This window comes from Rutidosis leptorrhynchoides, chromosome 1, assembly GCF_046630445.1.
Source record: "Rutidosis leptorrhynchoides isolate AG116_Rl617_1_P2 chromosome 1, CSIRO_AGI_Rlap_v1, whole genome shotgun sequence".
Taxonomy (NCBI): Eukaryota; Viridiplantae; Streptophyta; class Magnoliopsida; order Asterales; family Asteraceae; genus Rutidosis; species Rutidosis leptorrhynchoides.
The window spans coordinates 89,452,863-89,470,450 of NC_092333.1; the positions used below are offsets into that span (position 1 = coordinate 89,452,863).

Below are 17,588 nucleotides of genomic sequence, written 5' to 3' on the forward strand. Positions count from 1 at the left end.
TTTTCACTAACTCTGAATATTGGGATTCTTGTTTGGTGGCACTCTTCTTCTGTCCTTTGAGCGCCATTATTTGATTTCAAGGGTATCCCGCCCTATGATTTGTATTCGACATATGTATTCTTGTGATCCATCCTTACGTCATCTATCATTGCTAGGCGTGATACCTTCGTTAACGTAGCTTCGTGTATCTTGGCGGGGAGATACACTATCATATATATTAGGTGGGAATAGGGTTTGATTTGACTTGTTTAACATACGACCAAACTTCCCTCCTATGATTCAAATTGTAACTAACAATTATTAGTTAGCGTCGGTGGTTTTCTAGATGGGTTAAAAATCTTAGGATCGATTGGTATATTTGGCTCACGCGTCCGGACTCATATCTCTAATACGTGTTCTATTGATGTAACCTCCGCATCGTTTGTTCTTCTTTTCCGTGTTCATTTCTTCCTGGAATGATAGCTTCTTGCTCCATGGGTTTTGTATCTAGTGTTTGGTGCTATAAAATTTCTCTTGCCTTTCAAAAGAAAAATTTACTTAACGTCAGTTAGTTTTAAGGATGGATTTGAAATTAAATCATAACATTAAAGGTTAGCATGAAAAAAATGAATTTCTAAGGTAAAAGTTGAAAAAATGATAAACTTGAGGGACTATTGACTTGAGTCTTTATAAAATGTGTGAGGTAGCATTGCTGAATGTATCAAATTGATACCTTGGTCCTCAATTCTCATACCTCTCACCAAACTCACCCTTTTTTCTTAGAAGTCGATAACAAAGTTTCTAGACCCAATTGACGGACTCAATGTGACCGTTATTCAAAACAAAGAATAATAGTAGTAGTATCACGCGTACAATTTCACATTTACGAAATTTCGGGTCTGCCCGTTCAATTCCACGTCCTTAAATCAAATTGATTCATCTCTAAATCTGTCAATTGATCGATCCCACCGTTAACTATAATAATTCATCTTTTCGTTTCTGATCAAAAAAGGATTATTAACTTTTTAGGTTTTCATCCGATTAATTCATTCGTGCTTTTCATCTTCGATCAAAATTTAAACATGTCGATGTCCGATTCTGATACGTCGTTCCATTATGGCAACGAGCAGAAAAATTTCAGACAAGTTAGTCGTGATCGTAAGTTTTCAATTCCGCCATTCTCGCACTACATTTATCATGTATCTATATGTACATTTGCTGTATATATATGTGTGAATATGTATGTATGTACCGGTGTATACATATAATTAAGTTTAATTCTGGTTGTGATTTGATCACGTTAATTAAGTGAGGGCTAATGACGTTTATAGATTCGTGGATTTCTGCTTAATTTTGATATGTGTTGTGTATGTGTGCGTTATGTGTATGTATGCTTGTATGTGTATAGGTCTAGGTTAAGCAAATTCAATTTAGCCCTAAATTGGTTTGGAATTGTAGTTGAGTTTAAGTTGGAATGGTAACGAAAACTTTCAATTGTGAATTGAAAGTAGCTGGAGGTTAAAACCCAAGGTTCATGTATTTTGGTTCATTTTTAGAGCAAATTAAGAGCTCATTTGACAATTTATTGTTGCCAATACGGTACGCATGTATGCATACAGCGACGTGTGTGTGTGCATTCGGTCTCCTATAGTAAGATAAGCGTGGTCAAGTCATCAATATGTGTTTATTAGTATCTGCTTATAAAAGAAGTGTTTACCGTTAAAACTGTAAGCGAAGGTTTTGATATCACATAAGGTACAAACCACACACTTTTTCTACAGAAACCATCACACTATATGTTGGATGTAAGTATATTGTTTATTAAACGAATCTTCACATCATTTTGAGTCAAACTGAACGTTTTTCTAACGTGTAAAACATAATACCGGTGGCAACATTAGGGTATCCCATTTGATCCCGGGTCTATTTATATATGTAATATATGTAATATGTATATATCTATGTGCTCGCTCACTTGTAACTTTAAGTCTGTGTATATACCCCTTTTTCCAAGTTGAGAACAGAACCATGCAATGCAATTACTAATGATTTAGGGAAATTTAATACATGCAATTATACAATTAAAGTAGTATCATTATTTGACCTTAATTAGATCAACTCTTTTTAACGATTAGATTTGTATTTTCACTATCATAAGTATAAGTTGGTGTGTTGTCCTGTTTCTTTTCATATGTTCGGATACTAGATCACTTAATTTAATCATCATGTTTCGTACACTGTGCAGGATTATTGTATGAAATGATCAGAACATCGAAAAGACCAGACTCAAAATCAACTTGGAAGGTATGCACAACTTATAGCCATTATGTGGCAGCTATCTGAAATACAGTTTACTAGATTGGTTAGATTATAAGTTGCCATATAAAGAACCTGCCTACTTTTTATTACTCCGTATTTCGTTAGTATCTGACACTCGTTTTCTTAGGTACTCATAATGGACAAAATTACTACAAGAATCCTGTCGCACTCGTGCAAGATGGCTGATCTTACAGATGAAGGAGTTTCATGTAAGACACTAAATCCAGTCTGAGAAAATGTGAATTTTTTGTTACTGAATCTTATGTGATGGTTAACATGATTTTCTCTGAATGCCATGTATTAAAAGTGTTATAAATCTTGCATTATCATTTGACTATAGTATAATTCATGATTTGAATTACGATTTCGATAAGTAATAATGAGGTAAACATATGTATTTATTTATTTATTTATTTATTTATTTATTTATTTGTGCAGTGGTGGAACAAATAAGCAAACGAAGACAACCACTTCCCAACATGGATGCAGTATACTACATCCAGCCAACAGAAGAGAAGTAATTATTATTTTTATTAGTTTATTAATTAATTAATTAATTCATATAAACTCAACAATCAATATGGATGTATTTTTTAAACCAATGTTTAGCATTCAAATCATTTATAAGAAATTTTAGGAATCTAATCTTATATTCTCATAATTCATTTGACCTGCAGTGTTGTTAAGTTTGTGTCTGACATGGCTGGAAAAACACCTTTGTATAGAGAGTAAGTGAAAAATCAAACATTCTTTATATGTCTCAGTTATATATCGTTTACCTCATATATGTTTTACTATCTTTCCTTCTATTTTCAGTGCCTACGTCTTCTTCAGTTCAACCGTCCCTAGGGAATTGGTTACTCAAATTAAAAATGAGCCAACAATAAAACCTCGTTTGCGTGGCATGAAAGAGGTAAAAATAATGTTTATTCCGTTTTAGTCTAATAATATCAACAACTTAATTGGCCATTATATTAACATTTGGGCCGAATGTGCAGATGAATTTGGAGTACTTTGCCATTGATAGCCAGGTATACAGTGTTACTTAAACAAATTGGTAATATTCGTTAGTAATTTCTGCACAATATCTATAAAATCTGCATATTTAATTGGAAATCAAATATACGACGTGTCCTAGTTTTAACAAGCTGTAATTTTTTGATACAGTGTTTTATCACTGATCATGGGAATGCGTTAGTAGAACTTTACGGGGACGAGGAATTTAGTCGAAAAGGAGATGAATGTCTTACTGCAATTGCCAATCGTATTGCTACTGTTTTCGCTTCAATGTTGGTAAGCAATTATTCTTTATATACTTGTATGTATTCATGAAAAATGTAGCATTTTAAGCTTTTATGTATCAGGAGTTCCCATTTGTACGTTACCGGGCTGCCAAATCCCTTGATCCTACAACAATGACAACTTTTTGTGATCTGATCCCTACAAAACTTGCTGCTGCTGTTTGGAATAGTCTTATGAAATATAAAACTCTCACCAATTTCCCTCAAATTGAAACGTGCGAGTTGCTCATCTTAGACAGATCAATAGACCAGGTTTTTATCTATAGAAGTTAGTTATAATTCTTTTTAGACATAATTGCTGATATAGTCCATGTGGTTTCACCCATATTGCTAGTTTAGTCACTGTGATTGTTTTTATGGATATAGTCCTCGTGGTTGTCAATGTTGCTGAGATAGTCCCTGTGGGTTCACCCAAAATTGCTAAAATAGTCCATACGGTTTCACCCAATAGGGACTGTCTCAGCAACATTGACAAACCACGAGGACTATATCCATAAAAAAACCACATGGACTAAACCAACAATATGGGTGAAACCAAAGGGACTATTTCAGCAATTATGTCTTCTTTTTATATGTGACCTCTCATTTTTAATGTCTCCTCTGATTTTTATATTTTAGATTGCACCTATTATTCATGAATGGACGTATGATGCCATGTGCCATGATTTACTAGATATGGATGGGAATAAATATGTTCATGAGGTTAGTCTACTCTTCTCCATAAGGTTTAAAGGTGGAAAAATGGGCGGGTTACACAACGGGTTGAAACAGGTTACTTTTTTAATTCATGTCAAAATGGGTCTGGCTTGGTTAGGTTCCAAGCACTACAGGTGGCTTTGAAACAAAAGAGTTCCTACTTGAGGACCATGATGCAGTATGGCTAGAGCTTCGCCATTCACACATAGCAGATGTACGTGATGATGTCAGCATTGTACTTCAAATTTTAACAAATGTAAATTGTATGGTTTTTAATCGAGGGTCAGTTTTCAGGCTAGTGAACGGTTGCATGACAAGATGACAAACTTTGTGTCGAAAAATAAAGCTGCGCAGATGCAACAAGGTTCAAGGTCAGTGTCAAAATGCTGACTTTTTTGAACAGGAACATTTATATGTTTATATACTAATAAATACTTAACCTTGTTATTGGTTTATTAAGCATTAATGTGACTCTTGTTATTTTTTTATTATAGAGATGGTAGCCAGGTGTCTACTCGTGATTTACAAAAGATGGTTCAAGCATTGCCACAATATAGAGAACAAATAGAAAAATTGAACCTCCATGTTGATGTAAGCTTTTATTATATGTATTTTTCCCAAAAATGTTAGACTTATTATCAAGTTTTAATCTTTTTTTATTAGTTACCCATAGAATACCAAAAAAGTGCTTGTGTTTCATTGTTTAAAGAATTTAAAAGCTATCATTTTTGACTAAAACAGATTGCTGCAAAGATTAACAGTATTATCCGAGAGACAGGACTTAGAGATTTGGGGCAACTAGAACAAGACCTTGTATTTGGAGATGCAGGGACCAAGGATGTCACAAAATTTCTTAAAGAACAAACGGTGAGAAAATGCTATACAACTAAAAGGAAGTATTTTCATCAAGAGCTGATGAACACGTTTTTATGCATTGAGAGATTCAGTTTTTGACTTTTAGAAGTGTTTTTTTTTTTTTTTTTTTTTTTTTTTTTTTTTTTTTTTTTTTTTTTGTGTAGGATGTAGATTATGAACATAAGGTGCGATTATTAATGATCTATGCAGCAACTCGTCCGGAGAAGTTTGAGAGTAACAAACTTACAAAGTTACTGGAGGTAACAGTTTTCTTCATTTGCTTTGAAAAACATTTATTATTTATATAAGTTACAAAAAATATTTATTTGAAATAATCTTGTTAGCCTATCTTACTGTTTTGGTACATTTTCTATCATGCTTTTCAGTTAGCAGACCTTTCTCCTGATGATGTAAATGCCGTTTACAATATGAGATATCTTGAATCAGCATCAGAAACTACAAATTCAACACCAAAATTTGGTTATAAGAAGGTATATATGTACACGACTCTATTTTTTTTTTTTTAATGAACACGATATTTGACTAGTTACTCTTGGATATATAAATTAAGCAGAAGCGTGGTATCAGAAAAGATCGTCCCGGTGAAGAAGAGACGTGGCAGCTATCGCGCTTTTATCCCATGATTGAGGTATTGTATTACTTTCAAAATAAAAAAAGGTGCTATTTTTTTGGATATAAATAGAAGTTAACGTTATGTAATCGTAACAGGAACTAGTTGAAAAACTTAGCAAAAATGAGCTACCAGTGAATGAATACCCGTGTATGAACGATCCAAGTCCAACTTTTCATGGGGCATCACGTTCTGTTTCAGCACGAGTTCTTGATGCTCCATGTGCTCATTCAATGCGATCGAGGCGTTCAAACAACTGGGCTAGGCCCCGTTATTCCGATGATGGGTATTCGAGGTATGTATGCCTATAACTGTTTCCCATCTTCAGTTTTAGATGATATTCATAGATAATAATCGTTTCATTATTAGTGTTGACGATTTACCATTTTAATTTGGTCTGCAGTGATTCAGTTTTGAGGCGAACAACTAGTGAATTCAAGAAGATGGGTAAACGTATTTTTGTTTTTATTGTTGGTGGAGCTACTAGATCAGAGGTAACTATATTCTTGTTTGTTTGAAACAATAGCTTTTTGTGGTTAACATTTTAACGCTTTTTATAATCAATTGCAATTGCAAATTGCATTTCTTTAGCTGCGTGTTTGTCACAAGTTAACAACAAAACTGAGGAGAGAAGTGATTCTAGGTTCGTCTAGTCTTGATGATCCTGCCCAATTTGTTGAGGTCAGTAACTTTATATTATATATATATATATATATATATATATATATATATATATATATATATATATATATATATATATAGTTCAAACAGAGTAGATATTAAACTGCACCTTTATGGCATGCACTTGTGTCATCATATTATAGAGTGTGAAATCTTATCTATTTAATTATTAGATGTAACTAAATAATATTTTCTTTAATGCCATGTTTTTTCCTTTAATTGCAGAAACTGAAGTTGCTGACTCCGAACGAGAATGAGAATACGAATGAGAATGAGATCTCGTTGGATGATCTTGAAATTTAGAGACCGGTATATCCTGAAAGCTTTCCCCTTGACGTGGTTATACAGATTTAATTCATTTATACTTTTAATATAATCATATAGATAAATAGATAATAGATAATAAACAATCTTGGTTTACATAAACAGCTTGTGTGTTTACATGAATTCAGTTCAATCAAATATTTTAGGTGTATTATGAATTTATGTTATACCCAAATTCACGAAACTAAGAACCGCATTAAAATGCAGAGTATTCATAAGGAAAAAAAATACATATCTGATTTTCGCAACTAGTTAAATGCGGTTTCAAATGTTTCTTCAAGTGCTTCAGAATCGACTGAAGAGTAGTAGTTCCTAAGGTGTGTCAATGTCAACGGTACAATAAGTTAAAAAGTAATTTTGTTACATTTTCCCCCACAATAAGATTACTAATTAACAAAAATACACCAGTAATTAAAGTGCATATCACAGTGATTTCGGTATCGAAACAGAACTATTCACGAGCTGTTTTGCTTTGCTGTTGAGCAAAGTTTCGCCTTTCCGTTTCTTGACATCTGCTACTAACCTCTTAACATACGCAATGTAACCATCAACATCGAATTTTCTCTTGCAACCTGCGTAGTTCATGTACCGTATCTTCCCAAATACCGATCTCTCTCGCCAACCCTGAAACAAACTCAAGTACATCCTCATTAACAATCAAAATTCAACATTTAAGGTTCTATTTTTATATGGGTGACCAAAAACTCTCCATACAACAAAATGAAGAATGGCAAAGTTGGAAAATACAGTTTACAGACCTGGTCATGTACACCACATATTGACCACATACAACCAACGTAGCCACTTGGATCTCTCCCATCTATATGATACTGTGAACAAATTGTCATTTGCAGAATAGTCAGATTTAAGCGAATATCAAGAGATAGAATCGATCATTTATCACCTTATCATTCAAATAGATTGCTATTTCCAAGGCTTCTTGGGGGCTAATCGTCCATTCGAGAATCTTTTTGGCCCAATACATTCTGTAATCATGTTAATACAGTTTAGAAACAAGACTTAGTTGGAATTCATAAGAAGCTATACAAAAAAATGCATCATTTCCTTGATTCTTTGCTTCCCATTTTATGAAACCTCTTATCAATTAAATTCGAAATCGGATCATTTGAACTGGACCCACATAGAATATTACAAGAAGAAAAAAAAAACTACAAAACCATCCATTGAATCATAACAGTTGCTACTTACCGCATAAAGCCGTGCATCTTTCCATGATGAACCAACTCTAACTGCGAAGCATTCCAAAGCTGAGGAAATAAACGATGTATGAGCACACATAGTCGCTAAAATTTAAAAATACTAAAAAACTGGTAAAATACTGATCAATAAATATTGTATTAGTTTACCAAATCGGCAGTTTGTGCCTTCTCCAGCTGCTCCCTCCTGCATATGATTAAACATATTTTAGTGATCAATGAAACCCTATAAGAATCGAAAACAAGAAATTCACTCACGTATATAAATGTTCTCGTTTGTCTAACGCATGGTCCATAAGTGTTTTACGAGCCCAGTCCCATGCACCCTGCAACGAATCATAATAAGGCTGGTAATAACAGAAGTTATCAGCTAATTCCCTCCGCACGATTAGTTCCTCTAAGAATGTATCAACCGCCTACATTTCATCAAACAAAAAGTAAAAAACATAACTATGACCTTAAACTCTATCATAAAACAAAAGCTAGATTCTTGTAATACCAACCTGTGGATTGACTTTGCGTAACTTACGTGCCTCCAGGGCACACCGCTGCGCAGATATCTGCCCAAAATGTAAATATGGAGAAAGACCAGATAGCCCTTTAGGTTTCATCGGATTATTCCTATCCGTCGCGTAATTTTTCAATCTAACAGTTAAAAAACCATTTTTATTCCCAATCAATGTTTCTAACGCAGCAACTTCGCCTGGTTCACACCATTTAATCTCAGGAACTTCGGCTCCTTTCCTGATCACATACCACTAATATCAGCTTACATAAATTTGCTTTTCAAAAATGAAAAAAAAGTTCTAATTCAACAGTATAAATCTTACCTTACTACATTCTCAATAAGGCTCTCCCAGTCGATTAAACTACTTGTTGCAGCAGCCCATTTCCTACTTTGAGGTTTTAATTTTGGGAACTCGATCAAATAGTCAGGAAGCGCGTTATTGATCTTTCGTCTAATGGTTCTAGCACCGTATTCTAACTTATCTGATGCCACCCACATTGGTACTACATTGTGTGCATCAACTTCATGAATCGATACAGAATCAGACACCCTTTTAACTATTTCTTCTTTCCAACCCCTTACTTGCCTTAATGGTGAAAAATCAGTAACCAATAGTGAAGCTCCACATTCTTCAAGAAAATTAGGAATAGTTTCAATGGCTTCCCCCTGAATCAAACATATTTTGGACAGCAAATTTGTAACACTCCATTTCTAGAAAGGTATTATTTCATTATTGTTGGTGTTAGTTAACTTGACATCTGTTAAATAAAGGAGTATAGTTGCAAGAAAAAGGACCTTGTTTGCAAAGTTTTAAGCTGGGCAGGGTAAATAGTCCAAATCAGTCTTTTGGTCCCATTTGTTTCCTGGAGCTAACAAAAAAAAGTTTTCGTTTTTCGAGTGTTGGTTTGAGGGCCTTTCAAAATTGTTTAGGTTTAGTACCAAATTGGTAACATAGGTGTCGTTTGTTTTTCAGTCTGCAGATCTTATTCTGTTTGCAACCTAGCAGACTTAGAAATGTGCTTCTAAAGCAGACATGATTAAGTTATTTTACATACATAAAAACAAACAATCTTCAATTTTCAACATACAGACCTTCTCTTCAACAGACGTGATCCACAAATCTTCGGACAAAATCATCTTAAAAAACAAACAACACCTAATGTCGCAATTGTATCAAAATTGGACAACATAACATCCTAAAATATATAGTTTATACTACTATAAATTACTGTATGAAAGTAATAAACGTTACTATATATTGAAATTGAAACAATTACTTACCTCGAACAAGAAGAAAGGAATTTGAAAGGAATCTTGGATTTCACGATGCAATTGTTGTAATCCTCTTAACATAAACCCTAACTGACGAGCTTTGGCACCTAAGAACTGATCGAACAGATTAAACGCAACGGCGACAGGTACATTAAGTTTGTTGGCTTGATCAACGGCGTGAATTAACGCCCAGTTATCTCTCAATCGTTGATCTCTAAACATCCAGTATACAACTGGACCCACTTTATGAGCACCGTGTTTTAGAACCCTAATTCTGCCTGATTGGACGGCGGTAGATTCGATCAAAGATGAAGAAGCTGTGGATGACATTGGAAGATGATAGATCTTGGAAGTCTGAGAGGGGATGGCGGTTGCCGGAGAGTGTGGTTTAAAATGGAGGGAAAATGGAAGGGTGGAAGTTATGGTTTTTAAAATAGACACGTTGTCAACTTTTGACCAAGATTTTGTACACGTCATAAGGTATAGGTATTTTAATTTTAATTATTGATAAATTAATTTTTAATTATTTCCATGAACTACAATATAACAACAATAACAAAACCCAATAGCACATGAGTGGTGTATGGGAGAGGTGAGATGTAGACAATCCTTCCCCTATCCGAGAATAAAACAAGTCATTTCTCCAGCCAGAGTGAAACACTCTCGAAAGTAGAGTCTCTATTAGACGGATAAAGAGATTGCTTCCGAGTGGACCTCCGGCTAATAAGTAAGAAATTAAAAAAAAAAAAAAAAATTGATTGCTTCCATGAACCATAATACTAAATAGTTATTCTCGTTCATGGTCACGGAGATTTGCATGCAATAATTCCGGACTGCTTGTAAAGCGGTTAGTCGCACCAAGATTAATCAATTAAAAAAAAAAGTTGGATAACCATGTTAAAAGAAAATTGGATAAATTATTTTTAGAACGACTTGAGATGAGACGAAACTAATGAATGAGATAATCACTAAAAAAAAGCCTTTTTGTTTAGTAATTTCTTTTTTTAGTGTGAATTTTTTCCCAGATCGAGCAGGGGTGGATACCCCCTTTGTCCTATATATGTTCCGCCATTGCGAACTCATAACTTAAAAATTTTTAAAATTGACAGATTAGTTAATAAAAATTTTAATAAAAATATATCAACAATTTAGTTATAGATTGTGTGTGTTGCATTATTTTTATCTATTTATTACATTAAATATTAAAGATTGCATATTGAATCAATTAGATGTGATCCCAAGTCTCAAATGATGTTTTATTCCTCAAATAACCTCTTGATGTTCATATAGATATGTCAATGGTACATACTACATACTGACTTTTGTGCAAATTCTGTTTACATTATTCAATCTAAATTAGTACTCCATCTTACAAAAACAAAGAAGTAAAAGATTGCAAATTACAATAATTTGGGTATCTCAGGTTGTATTGCTTTGCTATTCAAAAAGCCCTCCCCTTGTTGTTTCTTAATCTCTCTTACTAATTTCTTCACATATGCAATGTATCCATCAACATTGAATTTCCTGGTGCAACCTGCATACGTCATGGTTCTTATCTTTCCAAACACCTGCCGCTCTTGAAATCCCTGAATTAAAATAAAGATTTGACTTACCAAATGAATTATCAGGAGAAAAATGAGATGACAATGATTTATAAAATAAAAAAAAAAAAAACTAATTTAAATTATTAAGAGAAAAATGTAAACATTTACTGTGACATACATGGTCGTGCACACCACAAATTGACCACATTATACCGGCGTATCCATTTGGATCTCTTCCATCAACAGAATACTACACACAAAGTTACAGAAAAGTCAGATTTCAGTAGTGGTGGCATTATAGGCGGGTCAATATGTGTTAGTATCGAAATGGTTATTATCTGGTACATGAAGAAACAGCCAAACGGGTGGGATCCAGTCAGTTGGATTGAGTTTAAAAAACTTTCGGTATCTATTTCAAAATATGTTATAAAATATGCTACAAAACTTATACATACTCTAAAAAAAGAATTTCAGGAAACTTTAAGCCCCTTAGTTATTTTGCTATCCCATTGCCTTTTATTTGTTTGACCTGTCAGGAATAAAACATAACCCGAATTGACACATACATAATTATATGGGTCAAATTACCACATCAAGATTTCAGCAAAGACCCTTAAGTAGAACTGATAATTAATCAAGTAGTACCTTGTCATTCAAATATATTGCTATTTCTAGAGCTTCTTGCGGACTACTTGTCCATTCGAGAATCTTTTTTGCCCAATACATCCTGTTATCATTCATTCACCAATTACAAAACAAATTTAGTTCATACTTATTGAGAGATATACAAGTTCATACCATCTCTTTTCAACTATATTCCCAAAGTTATGAAAATTAATCACTTTAATCATTATTTTATATAATCCTTTTGACAAAAAATAACCTTAAAAAAAAAAAAAACACTAATAGCATCTTACCGCATATAACCATGCATTTTTCCATAATGAACCATCTCTAACTGAGAAGCATTCCAAAGCTGAAAGTAAGACCAAAAACCAATTATAAGTACGCAAACTTGCTAAGTACAGTATTAAAATTTAAAATAACTGTTTGAAGGTTAACAGTCCTAATAATGTTTCTAAGATAAAACATATAAAGTATAGTAGTTACAGGATCTACAGTTTGTGCCTTCTCCAACTGCTCACTCCTGCATATGCATCAAATTTCAAATTTAAGTAACCAACCAAAAAAGCCCAAAAGATTCAAAACTAGGAACATAACGCACTCACGTGTATATGTGTTCACGTTTGTCAAACGCATGGTTTGCAAGTGTGGTACGAGCCCAATCCCATGCACCGAGCAACGAATCATAATGAGGCTCGTAGTAACAGAAATTATCCGCCAGTTCCCTCCACACAATCAGTTCATCTAAAAACTTATCGACTGCCTTCATTTCACCCAAAAAAATTTTTATAAATTCGATATTTTACACAAATTTCAAATAATCCCAAAAGAAAGTTTCTTGCACTACAAACCTTTGGATAAAGGCTGTGTAATTTTCGTGCCTCGATTGCACAACGTTGGGCCGATATCTGTCCAAAATGCAAATATGGAGACAGACCAGATGTCGCTTTGGGTTTAAACGGGTCATTTCGATCTGCAGCATAATTCTTCAATCTACTCGATAAAAAACCGTTTTTAGTCCCCATTAATGTTTCTAATGCTGCATTTTCACCTGGTTCACACCACTTAATTTCAGGAACTTCAGCGCCTTCCCTAATGCAACATAATAAACAAACATCCTCAGCTAAAAAAGTTTCAAACTTTACAGTAAAAACTAATCTTTTTAACTTAAATGTTACCTTACTACATTTTCAATAAGTTTCTCCCAATCAATAGTTTGATTTGGGCCAGCCCATTTCCTAATTTGAGGCTTTAAAGTTGGAAATTCTGTTAAATAGTCAGGAAACTTGTCATATATCTTAGGTCTAATGGTTCTTGCAAACTCTTCTAATTTATCTGACGTCACCCACATTGGTACTATATTGTGTGCATCGACTTCATGAATCGTTACAGAATCAGACACCCTTTTAACTATTTCTTGTTTCCAGCCCCGAACTTGCCTCAACGGTGAAAAATCGGTAACCAAAAGTGACGCGTCACATTCTTTTAAAAAACTAGGAATTGTATCAATAGCCTCCCCCTACGTCATACAAATTTCATTTATAAATACAATATAAATTAAACAACATACCTTGTAATTTTTATGTTACAATCTAGTAATTATAGTCTGGTAACAAAATAAATAAAATTAGGTAAATAGTTGCACACCTGAAATAAGAAGAAAGGGATTTGAAGGGAATGTTCGATTTCATGGTGCAGTTGTTGTAAACCTCTTAACATAAACCCTATTTGACGAGCTTTCGCACCTAAAAACTGATCGAACAGATTAAACGCAACCGCGACAGGAACATTAAGCTTGTTGGCTTGATCGACAGCGTGAATCAACGCCCAGTTATCTCTCAATCGTTGATCTCTAAACATCCAATATACAACTGGACCCACTTTAGAGTTAGTTTGAGGAAGTTGTTGTGTTCCCTTTTTGAGAACCCGATATCTGCCTAATCGAACTGCTGTTGATCCGATAGAAGACGAAGCAGCGGTGGTGGCCATCGGAAGTCAATAAAGTCAAAGAGTTGAAGGTGGAGGAAGAGTAATAGTTAGTTGAAAGAAAATAAAAATGGAGGGAAAATGAGTTGGAAGTTGGAGGTGGTGGTTTGAAAGTGTACACGTCATCAACTTTTTGTTGGTTTTGGTGTTATACACGTCATCACCTATAAATGTATATTAATTTTGATGTAACGTTTAACAAACTTAACATGGATATACAAATTAATAGACACAATTGCGTCGTTAGTCCTTCATGTTTGTATCAAACGGCACAGAAAATCTTTTTCTTTTTTTCTCGACCTCTTTGACCCTAATCTTTCAACTTTCGGCACAAATGACCCCATTACTAACTTTTGTTAGTTTTCATCCGTTAAGTTTCACCACGTGCTATGCACGTGAAGGCAATTTTGTCAAGACTTGTTTATGCATTAAAAGGTGAATGTAAAAAGATCGTATGGACTTCATCTTATGCGTGTAACATTTATTCATGTTTCTGCCCCCATTTGATAATCCTTCGGATTATAATTACGAATTATATTTCAAAAAATGTGCAGACCTGATATGAAATTGTGTTACATAAAGTGACCAACACTTGCATGAAACCATAATTTATTAAACAAAATTTATTCAGTCAACACATATATGCTCTTCCTTTCAGTAAAATATTTATTTATATTTATGTTTATGTCATGACGTTTGTGTTTAAGTAAACTAATTATTGAACAAATTAAGAAAACTGTTGCGTGTCTTCATGCTTTATTAACAAATGACGGTTTGATGTCCAAATGCATAAACAAGTCTGGATGAAATTGACCTCGCGTGCATAGCACGGGGGGAAACTTAACTGATGAACAGGGTTATCCGTGTCGAAAGTTGAAAGATTGGGGTCAATGAGGTCGAATAAAAAGAAAAAAGTTTTCTGTGCCGTTTGATACAAACATAAAGGACCAACGGCACAATTTTGTCAAATTAATATGAACAGCTTCCATGTGCTATACATATCTTCACATTTGAACTTTCTGGATTGCGTTACAGCCCTTAAGGTTTGATAGCAACATTTACTTCATAAAAAGAGAGGGATGACTTTCTCTACTTTTGAGTGGTTTTCATTTTGGGTGGAGAAATGATCTGTCTTTATTCCAGGATAGGAGAAGGATTGTCTATATCTCACCTCCTCATACACCACTTATGTGGTATTGGGTTTTGTTGTTATTGTATTTACTTCATAACTCCTATAAGTTTTTTTCTTTATATATTATTACATTATTGATTATTGACTTGGTTTAATCAATTGAACATCATCGTAAGCTTTATTTTTGGTGAAAATGTGTGTATGTTATGAGTGTCAATTTCAAAATTATAATTCAATAGGGTACCGAATTTTTTCTCTAATACTATTTATATTTGAATGATACTTTAGTGGTAGTTTATATTCAAAAAAATATAAATTTATGACTATGTCAAATTGTTCAACAAGTAAGTGTAATTAGAGGATGCAGATTTTTTTTTAAAATAGTAATTTTATTAATATGTCTTGCAAAAATGGAAATTTAACAAAATTGTTTAGCAAAATGGTAAAATCGAAGTTCCAAACTTCGAATTTGGCAAAATCGAAGTTTGGAACTTCAGATTTGTTCCTTTATTCGTTTACACAGTGACTAGGCTGACATGTGTACAAACTTTTGCCACCCGTGCCCTAAACCGAAGTTTGAAACTTCGGTTTTGCAGGCTTTTCAGCAAAACAGAAGTTTCAAACTTCGGTTTTGGTCCTGCCATTTTTTATTCACTTTTACCCCGAATCTTGCTTTTGCAGGTGAAAATCGATGTTTTTCTACATCTATTTATACCACTTGAAACTTCATTCTCAATAACAACATCACATACAACACAACCACATTTCAAACATATCAAACTGAGATTTATATATCAGTGAAATCACTAGTTGAAAACTACAAAAAACACTAAATCACAATCTAAAAAAATGGCCAATCATGAAAACGATGGATGAGAATACCTACTTGATATTGATGATTCCGACCTCACTCAATCTGTATCAGTTTCAAAACCCACTGGAACCATTTTGGTGCCGACTGAGTCGCCACCATTTCCCCGACCGTTAGAGTCCCCCCAACGTAACCGTCAAAAACAAAAGCAACCTATTTCACCACCACGACCTGTTCTGCGCGGTTCCGGGTCTAACAAAAAGAACAAATTATCCTACCGAATCCCTGGACCCGCTGGTATTTTCCAAGATGCATATGAACTTCGAAATAACGAGAATAACGTTGTGGATGACATGTCTACGCAAGATTTTGTAAGGGAAATAACAAACAAACCTGAAATGGTTGATTCGTTTACACTGAATCCGTGGCTACACGCGATGGAGTTTGCATATCCGTACGGAGGTATACAAAAAAATTCTATACTCAATCTTGAAACCATAAGCCAACTGTGTATGTGTATTGTTGTAACTGCAGGTAGATCTGATATAGCAAGCATTCTGAGGCAGCGTAGATTTTTACCAGCTGATCAAGTTGTTGGTGTTGTTAAGACTTGTGAGAAAAATTATGTCGGTGATCTGTCTGTAACGCTGAAAGTGAGTTTACATCACTAACTTATGCATATTTTCATAATTGTATTTCGTTCACTAAAACAGGTTAATGTAACTATATTCATTTATGTTTAATAGGACACTACGGGTACTATTCGAGGAACAGTATTTAGCAAGATCATTGATGGTGTTCATGGGAAGTATGAAGGTGTCAAAGGCATACTTGAGGGAGCTGTTTTGGTGCTACAAAATTGTTCTATCTTTTGCCCTAGTGTGAAGGTTAAAATCCTTAACATTACACGCAAGGCTTTGATCAAGGTGTTCTTTAAAGACGGTGGATCTACCTAGAGAATTGTGCTGTTGTTGTTTAAAATAAACTATTGTTATTGTTGTTTTAAATAATAAATTTTTATTTTATTGTTATTGTTATTTAAAATAAACTATTGTTATTTTTGTTTAAAAACAATACTAAATGTAAATCACGAACGCAAGATATATTTAAACAAGTCCCAAAGATAAACATTACAACGAATATAAATAAATACAACTAATCAATGACCATGACGTCCCCCACGTATATATCATAGGTGATGACCAGTTCCACACCTTGTTGGTACAGATTACCTTGTACTCCTCCGCGGTAGTTGTTCCCGATTTTCATCATTACCTATGGTTAAATCCTCGACAGGCTCATCCTCAAGTGTGTAATCAGAAACACTCACGTCAAGAGGGCTTCGAGAGGACGAGCCACCTACATATGTTTGGTGGGGGGTCCGAGAGGAAGATCCATGATGTGTTTCTTGAGGGGTCCGAGAGGATGATCCATGATGCGTGTTCAACGGGGTATTGTATATGTTTCGAGGGTATTGAAGACGTTCTGATGGGTATTGTAGAAGTTTTGGGTATTGTATGTGTTTCGAGGGGTACTGTATGTGTCCTGAGGGTTATGATACGTTTGGCGAGGATCATGATAATGCGCGTGATCACCGTAATCATTAGCCGGGAACTCGAAGTTTTGTGACGGATAGTATTCAATGGAACACCCGGCTGATTATGATGCGCGTATGAAAGTAACTGCTGTGGCATGTCATAAAATGCTT

At 34.3% G+C, this 17,588-nt stretch overlaps 4 protein-coding genes across 5 annotated transcripts; 2 read left to right on the forward strand and 2 right to left on the reverse strand.

Moving 5' to 3' along the window:
* The first annotated feature begins 739 nt into the window (after nucleotides 1-739).
* LOC139862753 (SNARE-interacting protein KEULE-like) lies at nucleotides 740-6,911 on the forward strand. Of its 2 annotated transcripts, none has more exons than XM_071851382.1 (21): nucleotides 740-1,137; nucleotides 2,225-2,283; nucleotides 2,426-2,507; nucleotides 2,737-2,815; nucleotides 2,976-3,026; nucleotides 3,115-3,211; nucleotides 3,297-3,329; nucleotides 3,466-3,591; nucleotides 3,663-3,851; nucleotides 4,218-4,301; nucleotides 4,414-4,509; nucleotides 4,590-4,666; nucleotides 4,790-4,886; nucleotides 5,037-5,162; nucleotides 5,315-5,410; nucleotides 5,537-5,641; nucleotides 5,722-5,799; nucleotides 5,880-6,076; nucleotides 6,185-6,275; nucleotides 6,373-6,462; nucleotides 6,688-6,911. In XM_071851382.1, exons 1-21 carry the CDS (start codon nucleotides 1,062-1,064, stop codon nucleotides 6,763-6,765), a joined length of 2,007 nt encoding a protein of 668 aa, XP_071707483.1. In that variant the 5' UTR covers nucleotides 740-1,061; the 3' UTR covers nucleotides 6,766-6,911. The 2 variants fall into 2 exon arrangements, with proteins under 2 accessions (XP_071707483.1, XP_071707491.1); XM_071851390.1 differs by having other exon boundaries at nucleotides 5,725-5,799.
* A 124-nt stretch (nucleotides 6,912-7,035) lies between these two features.
* On the reverse strand, nucleotides 7,036-10,139 carry LOC139862769 (deoxyribodipyrimidine photo-lyase). Its single transcript, XM_071851402.1, has 9 exons — nucleotides 9,793-10,139; nucleotides 8,834-9,177; nucleotides 8,507-8,747; nucleotides 8,262-8,419; nucleotides 8,154-8,190; nucleotides 7,996-8,054; nucleotides 7,691-7,772; nucleotides 7,545-7,616; nucleotides 7,036-7,410 (listed from the first exon to the last, which is right to left on the reverse strand). Exons 1-9 carry the CDS (start codon nucleotides 10,111-10,113, stop codon nucleotides 7,210-7,212), a joined length of 1,515 nt encoding a protein of 504 aa, XP_071707503.1. The 5' UTR covers nucleotides 10,114-10,139; the 3' UTR covers nucleotides 7,036-7,209.
* A 911-nt stretch (nucleotides 10,140-11,050) lies between these two features.
* On the reverse strand, nucleotides 11,051-13,959 carry LOC139862779 (deoxyribodipyrimidine photo-lyase-like). Its single transcript, XM_071851413.1, has 9 exons — nucleotides 13,599-13,959; nucleotides 13,130-13,470; nucleotides 12,803-13,043; nucleotides 12,557-12,714; nucleotides 12,438-12,474; nucleotides 12,245-12,303; nucleotides 11,973-12,054; nucleotides 11,506-11,577; nucleotides 11,051-11,369 (listed from the first exon to the last, which is right to left on the reverse strand). Exons 1-9 carry the CDS (start codon nucleotides 13,938-13,940, stop codon nucleotides 11,184-11,186), a joined length of 1,518 nt encoding a protein of 505 aa, XP_071707514.1. The 5' UTR covers nucleotides 13,941-13,959; the 3' UTR covers nucleotides 11,051-11,183.
* A 1,435-nt stretch (nucleotides 13,960-15,394) lies between these two features.
* Nucleotides 15,395-16,836, forward strand: LOC139886607 (uncharacterized). The gene is made up of 4 exons (XM_071870484.1): nucleotides 15,395-15,413; nucleotides 15,995-16,342; nucleotides 16,415-16,533; nucleotides 16,627-16,836. The coding sequence occupies exons 1-4, from the start codon at nucleotides 15,395-15,397 to the stop codon at nucleotides 16,834-16,836; spliced, it is 696 nt and encodes a 231-aa protein (XP_071726585.1).
* The last annotated feature ends 752 nt before the right edge of the window (nucleotides 16,837-17,588 follow it).